We start from the raw sequence: 17,023 nt of genomic DNA, 5'->3' as shown, positions 1-17,023 counted from the left end.
TGCTATTGATAAGCTCATTTCTTTTCTCGACAGATCATCCAGCGGCAGCTTGAACAAGTGGAAGAGAAGCAGAGACAGCTAGAGGAGAGAGGGGTTGCTGTGGAGAAGGCCCTTCGAGGAGAAGCAGGTATCCAGCAGAGCTTGGTTTGCTTTTTAATGTTTTTTTATCAAGTGCTTGTACAGTAGTCCATCAGTGCTTGGATTTTAGAGGCATTTGGACCATTGTAGCCTAGAATTAGAGCCCAATATGGATCCATTCCCCCTTTTCTTCTCTTTCTGAGGCCTTGTTGTTCTTGTATTTCCTCTAATCCTTGGATCTTTCTAATGGCAGAGACTTAGTTTGCTCGTCTTTGCCAGAGACTCAGGAAGTAATCCTCCAATTATTAATAATGGGTGTCTGACTGTTTTTTACATATTATTGGATTTTACAGCTAGAAAATTGCAGGGGGTTCCTAGCTGCAATTCACAGCTTTCACAGTAAAAGAACCCCATTTCTACATGAAGAAAATAACTGTGAATTTGTGTGTGCTTTCTCTATTGTGTTGGATTATTAAGGTAGTGTCCTTACAAGGGACCATCACAGAACATCTTCCTCACTGCACAGCCCAGCACACTGGTTGCTTCAAAGTTGTGCAGAGCAGAAATGCAAACATGAAAGGTATCCATGTCAAGCTGTTAAATGAATGTGATCTGTATTTGTAATTAAACTAAATGAGTTTCACCTGATCTGGCAAAACATGAGTGGAGGAGTACTTGGTTGAGGTAATGCTAATAGTAGTGTAATGATCTGGAAAAAAAAAGAGTCCTTTAATTGCATGGAGTCAAATATCCAGCAGGCAAATGCAGTGTGCATGTATCTAATAGGATTATGCCCAGGATTATGTACCTGATTACAAGGACCAGAGATCAGTAATGGTAACAGTGGAACAGATTGGAAGAATGATTCGGCTTGTTGCTTGGACTTAAGAGTGACCACTATGCCTGTGAAGATGGTATAAGATTAAGCAGCGAAGGTTCACCAGAGGAAAAGTCTGTTGAGATTCCTTTCCAATTACTTCACCAAGTTTAGTTGTGTTTGCTGCTTCATGAAGGCACACTGAAGCAGCAGTCTGTATAGTTACCATAGCAAGTAAGTTCTACAAGTGTGGAAAACAGTCTTAATGACTGGAGTGGTATTGTGATCTGACTGGGTTTTTAATGTGTGGGTTCAAGAAGTATCCTTGTGTAAAAACCCTTTCTCTGTGGTAGTGCCACCCTCCTTATGCAGTGTATTTCTGTGTAGTCCCACTCTATTTGCTGGCCTGCCAGTTACTGTGCTTATTAACACCTCTTCTTATTTCTGATTCCTCTTTTTCTTCTACGTCTGGAAGTCTGTCTTGAGTAGTCAGCTGCTAAATGACATTCATATAAGACATATCAGCACAAGTTGGAAATCTTAGCAGCTGAGAGAACATCCTTCAAAATGCCAAAAAAAATGTTCAGACCAAGAATAAGAGTTGGTATTTTGTATGGAAGGCTGCAGACTTAAATCTTTGCATTATACCTTACTCTCAGCTCTCCCAGAATGGAAGCAGTCTTAGATGAGCTTCTCTATTTGTGGATTTCCTAGCGAAATTATGAAATTGTAGGTCATTCTTTGTGAAATGAACCTCTTTTCTTCAGGAAGCCTGTAAGGTGTGCTTTTCTCTTGATTACAGAGGCTTAACTCCATCTTAAAGAATTCACAAGCTCCAATTCTCCAGTTATATCCTGGGATTAACAAGAAACACATTTTGATGGGGAAAAAAATAATTATATATATATGTATATATAAAGCATAGCCTTTTTTAACTGAAGATTAAAAATAAACTTCATCCTTTACCACTCTTGCTTACGTATTTCACGTAAGTTTGCAATAAAATAGCAGAAATTTTTTTATTGTTTAAAGTATGTGACATCACATCCTGTAAGTGTAATTAATTTCTGCCTCCAATACCATTAATTATTCTGGAGGGCAGAATAGTTTTCTTCTCAACTGCATTGCCTGGGTATTGACCTAACAGTGACCGCTGCATTCAGCAGTACTGATGTGTGAAGATGTGGTTCTATACCCCTACCTCTGATAAGTTTTTCTTAATGAAACCGCGTAAACAAAAGCTAAACAAAACAGGAAGGTCAATGTTGTCATCATCTGGGAAAAAACGATCCTTTTAATACACTTGTACAAGTGGAAGAAAGGGGAGGGTGGGAAGTATGCCCCTTCTACACATACTCCATCCTCATAAAAGAGAAGGATTGCAAGACAGGGTCAAAGTAATTCCTGTCCTTTAGAGGGCCACCAGTGTTAACTTGGAGATGATATTGGGCTCTGTAATGAGTGGGTTATTCAGCGTCCCTCCCTGTAGGGAGAGAACAAGTCACTCACTGACTAAACATTTAAACAGGAAGTTTTGGAAGTATTAATAGTAGTTTCCTAGTCCTAGATATTTGAAAATCCTGACTGAAGAAACAATTTTGTATTTCGTAATGATTCTTTTTCTTTTGTAGAAAGAGACAGACAAGGCCGTCTGAGTTACTTTCCAAAGTCTCTTATCATCTTTCAACATGTTCCCTGTTAGTCATCTTTCAATTTTTCTTTGCGTAGAGGTCTTTCATTAACTTAATTGTTCATGTCTCTGACCTCTTGACCTTTTCCCACCTTTATAGGAATGTATCTTTCAGTAAGACCGGTGAGAACAAAAAAAGATAGTCTGGGTAAGGATTTGTTTGCTTAGAATAATTTTGCTTTTATTTTCCATCCATTTTGTTTCAGCCTTAGTAGGTGGTTTATACTGAGCAGAACAGTCACAGCAATGTCCTATGAGTTTACAGTTTAGATCCTAGCAATGGGGCAAACAGTTCGTTACTGTTTCCAAAAGTGACAGTCCTTATCTGATTGTTGTCAGGCTGAAATATTCTGTATGATGATGCTAGCAGGTCACTGTCGACTTTAATTTTGACAAAGTAATTGCACCTTTCTCTATAACTTCTTTTTTTCTTTTTTAAATTGGCTCAGCCTCAGGGAATGTGCAGCTGGCCTCCTGTTCTTTAAAAAGCTGTGAATGCTCAACCTAACATTTCGTTTCTGATTCAGAAAATAGTCTCACACCATATGATTACTCAGTTGCCTTAATTGTTCTCTCCTAATATCTTTGAAGATCTCACCCTTTGGCAGTCGCTTTTGTAGTAAGAATGATCTGAAATGGAAGCTCTATTTAAGGTGGCAAGTTTGTCATATACAAGGTGGGCCAAGCTTTTGTCATCTGGTTTTGGTTTTTTTTTTCCCTTTTTGTTTTTAATTTTCTTTTGCATCATGGCATTTCACTGCCAAGGTAAAGTAAGATAATCTCAGGAAAAAATTATCCCATTTTTCTGCAGCATCTCAGGAGACAGCTGGAGTGGGCTCACTATTAAAGTAACACTGCTTTGTATTATAGTGCATTCGCCTGTCTGGACATTATTACGACTTTTCAATTATTACCTTGAAAAATATATCAACTTGGAAATTTCTTGAACCTTTTTCTTCTTCTCCCTTGTTCTCCTTTAGCACAAACTTTGATAGTCATTTTTAAGATGTCTTGTACTGACAGTTTGATACTGAAAAATTTAAGAGCAACCTCTTGACATCAAGTGAATCATATGCAGTGAGAAACAGTGCTCTCGGTACTCCCATGTCTCTTCCCCAAAGAATAATTATACAGTGCTAGACTCACGGTGTACCTGACTCTAGCAGCTGTGGACAGGCTTGTCTCTGTTTCACACCCTCTTATGTTCTTCTCACATAGGTACTGCATTAGCAGAAACCCTTTTTGCCACACTTCTGCGTTTGCCATTTGTGTCAGCACTCAGTCAGTGCCTTTCACTTGTGTTCTCTACATACACATCCTCCACACATTCACCTCCAAGAAGTCAATCTTTGTAGCTTTCTTGCAGCTGACCTAAACAACAAAGTATGAAAACAACAAAAATAGCTCTGCTTTCCTCAGCAGGAACAGGAAAGACATCAGCATCGAGTGCTGGTGCAGACTGAGAGAGTGAAGTGTCTGTGTAAACTTCTTGATTTTTCTCCATGGATATCCATGCCTGCCTGCTGGGAATTTTCTCCTCATCTTCCCAATATATTTTTGTGATACATATATGTGCGTGTGTACATATATGTGTATAAACAAAGACATAATTTTATATGTATTATATATATGTGCAAACGTACATAGATGCATGTTTCTTGTTGTTCTGTCTTTTTTGTTTCTGTCTGCCTGTATGTCTTTTTTTCTCATAGATTGCTTTGATTGTGTGGGGCTAGGGTGGGTATCTGACTCAATAACTCTGTCTTCACCGATTCCTTGTTATAGACTATTGGGGAGAGTCTTATTACAGTGACCTCATCGACTTGCATCTGGGTGGTATGTATAGCTGAACCTCTCGCTGACACTAACCCTGCTGACACTCCTTCCCACCCCTCCCTTCACCTACTTCTCCCATCCTTGGCTCACAATCAAGAAGAAACAGTCCTTGCACATGAACGGCAGAACCCCTTTTGCAGCTCAGGGTGAGGAAATCCTGGCATACTCCACAAGCCATGTGTAAAGCTCCCTCTTGCATTTTCTATATTGATAATTATTTCAGAATTTATAAACAGTTTTCACTCCAGCCACCTTCCCTGCTAGAAGTGGCCATTCTGACTTTTGTTTCTCCTTTGCAAAGTCCAATTCTACCATCCTAATCTTCAGGAAAATATATTAATGCAAAGGGAACGGCAGATCTGACCAACTCCCAAGAGCTACAGCACTCTAAAGGATTAGTTATGCCTTTGCCTCCCTTTTCTCCTTCTGAGGCTCTTTTGCTCTTTTCAAAGAGTGTTTTGATGAGCTCACAAGAAATGCATCCTCAAGGCCCTTCGGAAGCAGTGGTAGATGACAGATTTCTTATTTCTCGGGTCGTCTGATTGTATGGCTAGGAAGAGAATCTACAAGTAGAGTTGCAGTCAGTTTTGGTGCAATCTACTGTTTCCAGTCACCTCTGTTTGCACCATTACACAGCTACTAAGCTTGCTATGTTATTTTATTTTTTGTATCTCATTTAAGTGACAAACATACAAGAGTTTGGCTCTTTTTTTCCTTGCTTGATGGTTATAATGTGATTGACACTCTGCACTGTGATTCTTCATTTCTTTAATTAATGTTACTTTTAGCTCTTTTTTTTCTCACCTTACAATTATAATGTGGCCATCAGTCTGCCCTGTGGTTCTCCATTTCCTTAATTAATGCTACTTCCTGAATCCTGTAGTAGGCGGATAACTTCTGCTTTGTAAATGGTGCTTGTTTAACATTTGTCCCTCTTGAAAATTAAAACTCCCTTTACTGATTTAGTTAATATAAATCTATTCTTACAAAGTGAAGAAATCTGTCCGTGGATTCAAGAGAAGGCAAACCCTGCTAGGTTGCTTTGCCATCTGAGAGTCTTTCATTTCATCTGTCATCAGAATATGAAACTGCTTGATTAAACTATGCTTTTGTTGAGGGGCTGCACTGCATCCAGCTCAGCAGGATGGAGGGTCCACGTGCTCCAGAACTGACCCAAGACAGATCCCTTGAGGTCTTCCCTCTGGTTTTACTGTTTTCTGCATTTGCACCTTCAGATGAAATCACGCCCAAGCTTTTAATTCTCATTTTTTCTCCTCCTCCAAGGGAAGCCTAACCCACAAAATACCTGCTTGCACCTCTTTTTGGGATTTACTCAAAATTGCCTTGTTGTTTAAGAAAAGCCAACTGGAATCAAGTTTCAAAATGGAAGACTTTTTTTCATTCTTATTAGACCTGATTTGTTGCCCAGTTGGACCCTGCTGGTAATTTTGGTGAGATAGTCCTCCACAAACACTGTGCTTCTTACACTGCTCAGTCCCACCAGCATTCTTTCCCGAGGTATCTTCTGCAGAGAGGCTTTGAAATCCTCTTCCTAGGAGTGCCCAGACCCACGTGAACATGAAATGGGAGCTGTAAAAGGGTTGATGCTGAATTATTCCTAACAGATCCTTTTCCCCATCTAATGCTATTTCCACTAGACCTTTCCCTCCTCCCCATCCTTCTTCTCCCAATGCCTCATTAGAGACACCAGTCCCATCAAAATCACTGATGGTGGCTTTGAGAAAAGCAAAATAATCTTTACTTAAAGGGACACTGTCACTTAAATATTACTGTGTTGCAGAAAATCTCAAATAATAATAAAAAAATGAATTTACATTTTGTATTTTTTGCTTTTTCCATTTCTCTGAGCTGAAATTGTCACTCTAGAGTAGTCATTTTTGGGCTTCTATTATAAGCTGCTTTTATTTATGTGGCGACTTAGTCATTTGGATTCCAAGCAGTTAGAGACAATGTTGATATTAAAATGAAAACAAAAAAATAAGGCTGATACACTTTAAAACATATCATTCTGCTCATGTCAAAAATACCTTTCCCTAAAGAAACATTTAAAAAAAAAAAAGCACTGGGCAGTATCCCTTTAAATGCACTGAGCCAGTAGAGCCTGTTGAGTATGTGGCTTTATAATTTAGTTTTGTTGCCTCTTTCATTTGCTTTTTATTTGCTTTGAGGGCTGCCAGAACACTTATGCCAGAGGGGATACATTGCTGTGCTGATACTTGTCACTATTCAGCGGCTGATTTAGAGCTTGGCTCTCAAAGTAATGTGTCTGTGCAGGCTGCTGCATCTGGGTAAAGTGCTGTTAAACCCCGTGGGGCTGTGTGGTCCTGCTGAGCACTGTAAGCCTTGTGGGTTAATTATTCTCCAAATAATTGGTGTCTCTGAGGCATGGGCATAGCTCTGATTCATGCTGTCAGTAGAACGATAAGCAGAAATACATTGCAGAGTTATCTGTAACTTGGCAATTATTTTCAAGTGATTAGGACATTACTTTCATCTGGATGTTCTTTATATTAATAAGAGTTGCATTTCATTTAGTGGTAACAGGCTGCACAACAACAACAACTTCTGCAAGGTGTGGTAACTCTTGACCTCCTGGTCAAGTTCCAGTTTACAGGATTACGGTTTGCTACCCTGGCTACCCATGTTGCTCTACTCAGATGTCATAATCCTCTCTTCCTGTTCTAAAATACCATGTACTGTTGCTCTAAAGCAGATGTTTCATTTCATGCTTCAGATGGTCACATTTCAATTCTGAGTAGTTTTTTCCTGTGTGTGTATGCAGCTATGTTAAAAACATTACCTTTGGCTAAATCAACTGAAATTAAGATTGTGTATTATGTTGAATTATCAGATTTATAACCTTTAGATCCACTGCAGAAAAATCTGCCACTTAACCATAAGGAGTAACTGATAGCAACACTAGGATGTCATCTCTGTAGATCCTCATGGAGAGGAAATGGGACATGATCAGTGGATTTCACAGGTGTTTGCTGGCAACTGTAGAATGGTGAGACTTGAAAACATGGATTCTGAGCCAGGCACTGGAAGGATCCAGTGCTCTGGTGGATACACACTTTGTTCATTTTACTCACTTCCCAGACGATCTGTGTCCTAATCCCATCTTTTTCTATCCAAAGCTCCTTACACCACTTCCATTTTCATTCTCAGTTTGTTTCTGCTTCTCAGGCATTTAATTTTAATCCCTATCTTTTTGACAAAGAAATCCTAATGTTTACCCTTCAGACCTCCTGTTCTTCCCCACTACTTGTTCCTGGTCTTCTACCCCTTGTGTTCCCACTGACTCAGGCCACCAGATTCAATCCCTACCAATGGCTTTCTCACAAAATTTTTGAGTTCTTCTATCTTTTCTACCATTATTCTTTCTCTGGACAACCCTAGGTCATACCTTCTTGAATCTGTCTTCTTCCACCCCTTACCTATTTTCCCCTCTCCTCTCTGCCACTTCTTCTTTAGCAGTTAGCATTCTTAGTCTCCTTGCCCAATTAGTCTCAGTCTCAGGTCTTCCTTTCCCAACAGTTCCTTGTCCCAGTTTAGCTCCCTGTCTGACTCTGGAAGACAACTTTGTTGTTCCCTCCATGTTTAAATGGATGACTTCATTTTCCTTGCACCCAGCAGGGAATCACTGGGGATGCAGCCCCACAGTCCAGTTGTGCTTTCCTTTCTGTTGGAGTCAGGAAGAAGGCTGGTATATTTGACAGTGCTGATTTCAGATATTTAATCTTTCTTGACAAGGTTCTGCTGAACGTCGGGTAAACAGGAAAAAAGAGAAATTGTGTTTTTAAAATTTTTTCATACTTTGTTTGAAGTACAGTGTCCCAGAATTCACTTTTTATTAGCTTATTTAAAATACTGGGCTGACTACGTTCTTTAAAGACCTGCAGATTTAATTCTGCAGGGCCAGTGTGATATACAGAAGTGGGAACTGTCCTAATTCCTGTGGTTGGCAAACACAGCTCTCCAGCAAGAGGTTTGGAATTGTGGGATAACATTACTTTTTCAGTCTGCAGCTGCTTTTGACACTGAAGCAAAACTGTAACATGTTTTCTTTGCAGGAAAGAACATCTGATAAGCAGAACTTGTTAGGTGTAATGAGAGTACTTGTGAGGTAACTGTAAGCAAACAGTTGTCATTTACCTGCTTCTTTCTGGACACCACTCACAGATGCACACAGAAACAAAGACAGGGCCAGCGTGGGCCTGCGCTAGTTCTGATTGCATTTTGAAGTGCCTTCAGGTCTAGTGGGATGCAGAAGACTTCTATGCAGTCATTTGCATGTTCTGCTCCAGCTATTGCTTTTTCAGGTTTCTTTAGCCTCCCCACCTCAATTTTTTTTCCCCACTCTCTTCTGCTGGTTAAAGACAGTATTCAGTTTGCATGGCAATGCAGTGGTCCATGAGTTTTGCCCAGGTTTCCTAGAATGATTGTATTTCAGAGCACGTTCTTATCGACGTGGTTTTAGTAAACTGCTGTCAGACACCTTGAGCAATGTACTTATGGGATAGTTGTCAGAATCCTTTCCTTCAATTTTATAATGTCTACAATTGTGTGGCTCTTACTCTGCAAGAGTTGGCTTTCTGTGTTCATGCTCTTTTACAACAATTTCACTAAATGCTTTATTTTTCAGCACTTGTTACCAGTTTCTTACCATGAACAATTTCTGAAAGATGGGAAAGCATGTATTTCCTGTTACTACCACAGTTTGCCTGATCTCTGTTTAACTGATCTGTGTTATAAGTACTGAGATAAAATTAGTTCTTCATCTGCTGTTAAGTGGCACATGGGAGTTGTTAATAGAATAAGAATTTATAAAGTGTCATGCTCTTGGCTTATAAGGCCAAGTGCTGGCATAGCAGTGCTATGAGAATGGAAATTAGCCTCAGAGCTGGGTTTCCTACCCAGTGTTGCCATATGCTGATTTCCGAACTGCCCTGGTTACTTCACAGATAGTCATACAGAAATTGAAGCCTTCTGGATGCAAATTTTGTGAAGAATGTGATCCCATTTGGTTTGTGGTACATCCGCTGAAGTAATTGTGATTTGTGGTGACTCACCAATTCTTGGAAATTGTTGCAGCTCTCATATTGTAGGATTTCTGCAAACAAAGAATGGGGAGCTGTACCTTAAGGATAACACTATCTGCCACCCTAAACTTTCTGATTTGCTTTCCTCTTCCCAATTGATCATTTTTACTACAGTCCAATGCAAAGGAGTATTGTGTTGCTACAGCAGAACAGGAGAAAACCATTCTTAAGTACTGATGTTTAAACAACAGGAAAATAAAATGAAGACCAGAGTCCAGTGTAGCTTGTGCAACAAAGAACAACACAGAGTGAAAAGGAAGGAATATCTTCATGGTTGCTATAAAATTTCTCTTCCTGGAGAGGCTTAGGAGCTCTGGCATCTATTCTTGGATTATCTCCTGATTTCCATCAATTCATGGTTGGACTGGATGTTCTCGGAGGTCTTTTCCAACCTTAGTGATTCTATGACTCAGCCAAGTCTGCAGACTATCAAGTGTGCTGTGGCAAACAAAGTCTTTCTTGTCATGGCTGTGTGAACTCAGAAAGATCTGGGGAGCACTGTTTGCAGAGGCAAGATAATTCCAGTGAAATCATTGATGGGATGTGGCTGTCTTCCCGTGCACCCTTTTGAATTCCTCTGCCTGCCATCTTTGTTTCTTGAGTTATAGGCTCTGCTTTGAAGGTTTCACAGTGAAGTAGGCCTGGAACAAAGGACATCAGCAGGGCAGCACATAACTAATAGTGCTGTGGATAAAAACCTGTGATGCCTGACCTAGCCTTTTTTTTTTTTTTTTTTTTTTTTTTGTGGTAGGGGACGTGAACAGAATCATTATTTTTTGTTGTTGTTGTTTTTTAATTTGCTTGAAAAGAAGAGGTTTTTTTTTTCCATCTGTCCATGACTCTGCAATCAGGAAAGTTGTCTTGCAGTGATGATCACATTTTTTATTTAATGAGCTCATTGGTGATTTCACTTAATAGTAATGAGAAAGCTGTGATGTCTACAGTGGCTTTACTGATGGCTTTGGGGGAAATAAGAAGACATGCAGGGATTTACTGAGTATAAGCAGACGAGTGAGAAAGGCAAGGAAGATGAGACAGTGCAGTCTTTTTATAGTACTCAGTGAGGTGCTCGGGCTCTTCTCAGGAGTGTTTAGATATAAATGTTCACAGTGAGAACTTGTGCTGTGTAGTTGGCAGGAATGTGAGTGATCTGATGATACATTCGCTATCTGTAAATGTATCAATGTACATTAGTAAAGCCTTTTCCATTCATCAAGTGATCTTTTTTCTAGTTTTCTGTTTCTGAAACATTTAAGAGGCCTCCTTGAAAAAGTTCATCTGAAAGGATAGTGAAATATGTGACATGAAACATACTTCAATATTTGTTACTGTTGTTGAAAAATCTTTATCCTTTCAGGAAATACAATAAAATATTTTTCCTCTTAAAATCAGAAAGTTCCCATTTCAGTCTGCTTACAGCATCTGTACCGTCTGCATTGATACTTACGTTAGCAGGTTTGGGGAGGCAGTTTTCATAATTGTCACCTTAGGGAAAATTTTAAAAGTACACTTAAAATTCTACTACGTTGTATGTTTTGCAATCCTTGTGAGTTTGGATTATACTACGTTCTGGGGCTTAATGATTGGTGCAGTTTTCACAGCTTTAGAGAACAAGAGGTAAGTTTCAGGCTGCACTTCACTCTGCCCTTGTTGTTTAGGACCTCCAAGAAATAGGGAACACTTCAAAGGCTTGTTAACCATTATGGCTTGTTAATCATCATAGACTGATGGATGTTGTTTCCAGAGCAACTGCAACAATTGTGTAACCTGTGTTCACTAATGCCACTATAATTTGCAACTGGAATAATTGGAAAATATCTTAATAGTGCAGGTTATATTCATTACCTTAATGACGAGCAATATTAATATTTTCAGTAGCAAAAGTATAGATTGCATAGACTTTGTAACTTGATTCAAGGACACATTATTCTTAGGAGTGGAGAGGAGTATATTTCTGTTAAAAAATAGAACAACTAAGGCCAAAGGAAGAAAACATGATGTGGAGGGGTGTTTGTGCTATTGTCTTCTGTTGTGTAAGACCTATGGCTTTTTTACTAGAGACCAAAGTTGGTATCTCTTCTTAAGATGTGACACTTTGTTTACTGATGACAAAAGTTATTAGTTTGTGGCCATTGTTGCAATGAGATAAATGGCATTTTCAATACCAGGTATTTATTTTAAGATCAAATATGGCAAATTTCAGAATTCCTCACCAAATCTGTAACTCCACAGTTTGAAATTTAGAAATGTAACTGTGTTTAAGTCAGCAATATCACCCCACCCCCTAAAATTCTGAATGAAATCTCAAACCCTGAGAAATTGAAGTGGATTCTTCCATATAGTTAAATATCCATTTCCCGATCCCAAAAAAGAACAGGTAGGCCATCAATTAGAGTTAAGAGCTTATATGGTGAAAGATTGATGTTGAATAAGGTAGGATGTGAAACAAAAAATGTAATGGGCATAACGCACTACATGCTCTACCTTCTGTGGAAGCTTCTTCACAGAGGATAGCCTGTATGTTTCATTGTTTTGGGGACTTGTTTTCGCTTTTGTAACCTAAATCTGTGAAATGGCAATCACAGGAAAAACAGCCCTAGCATTTTTCATTTTAAGTGAAGAAGCTGGAAGACCGAATAACTAGAATTAAGTTTCTGGTACTGTCAACTTGTTGGTACGGTGCTTTATCTGTAACTGTCATGTGGCCAACTGTGGAACGTCTCCTAATGTTGCCCCTTCCTGCCCCCAATGCAGAGGTTTCTTCCTGTCTGAGAAAGCCTTGCTGCTCAGACACAGGCTGTGAAGCCGATGTGCTCCCCCTCTCACTCCAGTGCGTCCTCCATGTGCTGTTCTAGTTCTGTGATGGTCCCTTCTAAAGCTCTCCCAGATTGCTGCTAGTCTAGAGTTATGTAAAGCTGTCTTCAAATCATATGTATCAAACTGCTGGCTTCTCCACTTTACGAATTACTCTTACCATATTATTGTTCTGGAGCTTCCTTTTCCCAAACAGGAATGCCTCCCATTTATAAATGAGGTTCTTCATTCAGAGTAGCAAGTGTTTTAGTTTGCTGGCTTTGATATTTCAGGCTCATCACCTCCTTAGTGCATTTGTTGTCCTGTAACTACTAAAGTGATACCAGTTATTTTCTACTATTTGTCTCTGCAACATTAAGTACAGCTGAAGAGCAGATTGTAAGTGTTGAAGCAGCTGGACCATTGTAGAGATGAGAAATGTTTGTCCTTCATTGAGTGACTGTGATGATGGAAAATATTCAGTAAGTCACTGATGTTAACAGGATTTGTAAGCTTTGTGAAATGAGAATGTCAAGGGACAGCTTTAAATTCACCATTTTATCTATGCAATGCCCTTAGGTGATCATTCCCCCCACAGAAACTGACATGAATCATTTTTTTATCCACGTAAAGCTGATTCTCCTCTAAGCACCAACCCAGTACATGTACTCACCATGCTTGACATGGCAGGTCCTGGCGGATGGGTTCCACGTGAATCATATTCTCCCTGTGATGTTCCCTACCTGAAGGAATTATTTTCGATTTAAAAGGATGCTTCTTCCATTAGTGGATTCTGCCATGGTGATAAAAACATGGCCTGATAGAGCCATAAGGTGGGCTGGCTGTTTAAAGCTGGAGTCTTATGCATGCAGGCGAGACTTTTTGTAACCCTGCTTGAAATTTGAGATTTATCAGCAGGAGTTAAATATTTATCTCTGCTCGTCCTGACATCTTGTTCACAAACTTTTCAGTTAAAGAACATGTGATTGGAAATTTATGTTAGGAAAAAGTCAGCAATAACCTCCTGTCTAGGAATTGTACAGCTCAGTAAGTTCACTGATACTCAGCCTACCTCTTATCTGTTATCTGTGCTTGCTAGAGACATTATTCATCTGTAGACTGTTCCCTTGTTTCTGCTTCTCCATTTCTTGTATTTTTTCTTTTCTTCTTGTGTTTCCTTTCTTTCTCACTCTTACGCTTTTTGTCCTTTGCTTGTCTTTTATTTCATCCCTTTTCCTCTGTTCCGTTCCACTTCCAACTTCCTTTTCCTCTCCTGCCTCTTCCTCTTCCTCGTTTGGTCCTATTGAAGTTGAGCCCAATGGCGGGACACCACGTCGTAGACCTCTCTCCTTCTGCCCTTGCTGTGCCCACGAAGGTAATGTAACCTCACATGCTCCCTCTTCTCCTTGACCACAGCTGGGTTGTCACAGCAGCACCAGTCAGCTAGTGACCACAGGGCCCCCAGCCTTTTCTTACTGTTTCCCCAAGCCATCCTTCTCAGTAGCAACCTGGTAACCAGCTTTGTGGGCCTATGACAAGTTACTAAAGGTACAGTATCCCTTTTGCTAGTCCCAGCTGTGCTGTGGCAGGCGTGGTGGAGCGGTGGAGGGAGCAGTAACATCACACTCAAAACTTTGTTTGCATTTGATGGCTTTGATTTCTCCATTCCTCCTGAGAGGTGTTTGGAAGGTGGGGTAAGGGAAGAAAATTTGCTTCTTTAAATTGCCTTTTAATTAATTTACATGGATTAAAGGAATACTGTGTCTTTTTAAAGGACTGATTTGCAAAACATCCGTGAACATTAAAAGTAAACAAACCTTAAGTTAGACTAGTTTTCCCTCATCCGTCTTGCTGAGTGAGTTCTTTAACTGTCTCAAATGGAGTTTGCCATAGAGTTTCCATTGCCAAGGCATGGGGGAAGGGGGCTGTTTGTGTGTTCATGGTGTAATTTTGCTAACCACTTACTTTGCTTTCCATGGTGCTCCCTCATATCAGTTGTCAGTGCTCTCTCTTCAGTCCTACCACTCTTCCTCTGCTCATTGGCTGTTTAAAAATACTTAATATGTTCCATAGGTCAGTAGTGCTGTGTTTTTGGCTTTTTCTTAGAGGCATTTGTTTTCTGTACGTCCTGGCATTGGAAGGGACAGGGAGACTTCCCAGTGCTTTCATGCGCCACTGCACTGAACATCTGCATGTACCGTCTCCCTCTCCTGCTGCCACATGGGCATATTGTGCAGAGATGCTCAGAAAGGAATGCTTGGAAATGAGCAACACACTGATATCAAGCCCAGAAAGCTGAACGCTCTTAGGGTTGTACAGCTGGGTCTGGTATTTCCCAAGGGTCTACTCTGTCAATTTTTCAAAAGCAGATGTTCTCAGACTGAGTTGCAGTTCAATGGAATTGTAGACCTGTTTTTACGTTGCTCCAGTGCAGCAATTCTCTGAGATCAGAAGGATGAAGTCAGGTCATAGACCTGACCATTAATAGTCATTAATGTGATATTCGTGTAGTCTTTCCTAGAGTTTAAATAGCAAGCTTGCTGCATGATTATGTTTGGAATCAAAATGACTAATTAATAGGTGTTGGTCTTGGTGTAGATAGCATGTAGCCTTAATAACAAACTTAGGGCTGTTAGCTACTTCAGAATGCCTACCATACATGGCAGGAAATGCTGTAGCGCTCAGGAAATGCTGTAGGACTCACTTTGAGGCCTTACTCTGGCCTCTGTTTCTGTGCAGGTAGGTGAGTTGCCAAGGTTCTTGATGGCGTTGGGTAAGAGTCAAGGCACTCATCTGCAGATAATTCAGTGTGAATTCAGTGGCCCAAAAGAAGGGACTGCCAAGAGGAGCTTTCCTGGTAAGCTCTTATGTTTGGTAAAAATCTACAAAAGGCTTTGGGAACAGAATTCTGCAGTTTATCCTAGGTAACTTCTGACAGATCAGTGTTCTATTGCATCGATTTATGAATTGGTTTAAAAAATACCAACTGAAAAATACCATGACCCAAGATTTTTTTGCTTCCACTTTCACATTAGCAAATGTGTCTGGGGGTTCTCTCTTTGTTTCTGGTGCGGATGTGCAATACAGCAGAAGTAGTTTCTGTGCTTACTGTGCACAGGGGATCGTCAGGGTGGATAGATGCATGTGGCTAGGAGGAGCAGTCACAAACACTCATTCAGCTATTGAAAAAAGATGTTACTTTCTATCAGTAAAATAAACGATTGAGGATGTGCAATTGAAGTAAATAAGATGTAGAGTGGCAATTGAATCTATTTCTGATGAGCATACACTTAAGTAGCTGGCATGAGGAACTATAAAGCTCTTCTAATGAAAGGAAAAGTGAAGTAAAGAAGTGTGGGCTTTCTGCAGTTAAATGTGAGGAAGAAACAAGCAATCACAAGAAAATCAGAAAGCAAAAAATAATAATAAAAATCAGACTCCAAAGACAAGAGAATCCTTTTGGAGATGACTTCCACTCTTTTGTGTGCTCTAGGCAAACTGAATGGACCCGGCTTGGGAGTGCTCTGGCAGCATCTTGCTCGGCTTTCTTTGCACATTTTGCCCCATTGTTGTTTTTGCCATTTGGGCTTGTAACGATTGTGTGGCATTTTGCCTCAATCTTACCAAGTTTCTTCTTTGCAGGCATGGGAAAGAAGGATGATCCCAAGCTGATGCAAGAATGGTTCAAGCTGGTGCAGGAGAAGAATGCCTTGGTTCGCTATGAGTCCGAACTGATGATCTTGTAAGTCAGTGTGCAAACTTCAAAAGAGGGATTATTTTATAAATAGCAGTGGAAGATTTGTCAGTACTGTCTTCCCTGCCTGAAAGTCAGCAGTCTTATTGCTTAGTTTGATTCTTGGCTGAAATAGGGATTAAACTTTCAGAAGAGTACAAGAACTATTTGCACGTGTGCAGTAAGGATATTTGTTCAGTTCTCAGTCCTTTCCAAGCTGTTGTTGGATAAAACACAGCACATTACTGAGTGACGAAGAAATAACGAATGGCTTCTAAGTGTAGCCAAACTGCTTAATTCTGTTACCTTTGTCATATGGCATACCTCTTCTCTGCCTGTAGTGGGACTCCAGTGCTTCTCATTTGGGCTCACGTGACAGATTTTTTTCCTGTAAAAAATCTGTGAGCTTTCTTAGTTCCCATGGTGCAAATTCACTGGAATTAGTTTCTGAGTACAGCAGCTGACCTGAGCAGTGTGGAAGCTTGGTGTCTTTTGGTGCCTTTGTCAGAAAAGCCCCAAGATGTTGTCTGCATTGGAATCTGAAATGGCAACGGCCTGACATGACCTTAGTTGTTAAGTAATTTGTCTTTAGAGTGGCAACTAGCAGATAACGTTGAGGTAAGATATGATTTTACAGCGATTGCAGCTTTGCTTCTTCCCAGTGTTTCACACTCTTTCAGATTTAATCTTTAAAAATCTAGTTCTATACATTAGGTGTCTTTGAAGTTGTTCTAAAATAGATTGATAAAATGCATAGCAGATATCTAGAGGGGGACACAAATTGAGTATGGATATGGAACAATTGTGCAGAGTATTTGAATACATCCAGAACTTGAACTCTTGGTGTGTTTCCCTTCCAGCGCTCGGGAGCTAGAACTGGAAGACAGGCAGAGTCGATTACAACAGGAACTCCGGGAGAGGATGGCGGTGGAAGGTGAGAGCAGTAAAGATTA

The 17,023-nt window shown here is 40.1% G+C and overlaps 1 protein-coding gene across 1 annotated transcript in view; it reads left to right on the top strand.

Annotated features, from left to right (window-relative positions):
- The window catches only part of MICAL3 (microtubule associated monooxygenase, calponin and LIM domain containing 3), a 146,586-nt gene that overhangs the window by 124,529 nt on the left and 5,034 nt on the right, over nt 1–17,023 (top strand). Inside the window, exons 38-42 of the mRNA XM_090145484.1 lie at nt 34–127; nt 4,371–4,421; nt 13,647–13,712; nt 15,980–16,079; nt 16,931–17,004. Of these exons, the coding sequence (XP_090001610.1) occupies nt 34–127; nt 4,371–4,421; nt 13,647–13,712; nt 15,980–16,079; nt 16,931–17,004 (385 nt within the window). The remainder of the gene's footprint in view (nt 1–33; nt 128–4,370; nt 4,422–13,646; nt 13,713–15,979; nt 16,080–16,930; nt 17,005–17,023) is intronic.

The sequence above is a fragment of the Phasianus colchicus genome, chromosome 1, assembly GCF_987193195.1.
Source record: "Phasianus colchicus chromosome 1, bPhaCol1.hap1.1, whole genome shotgun sequence".
In the NCBI taxonomy this organism is placed as follows: domain Eukaryota; kingdom Metazoa; phylum Chordata; class Aves; order Galliformes; family Phasianidae; genus Phasianus; species Phasianus colchicus.
This window is presented reverse-complemented; position numbering and strand designations above follow the sequence as displayed.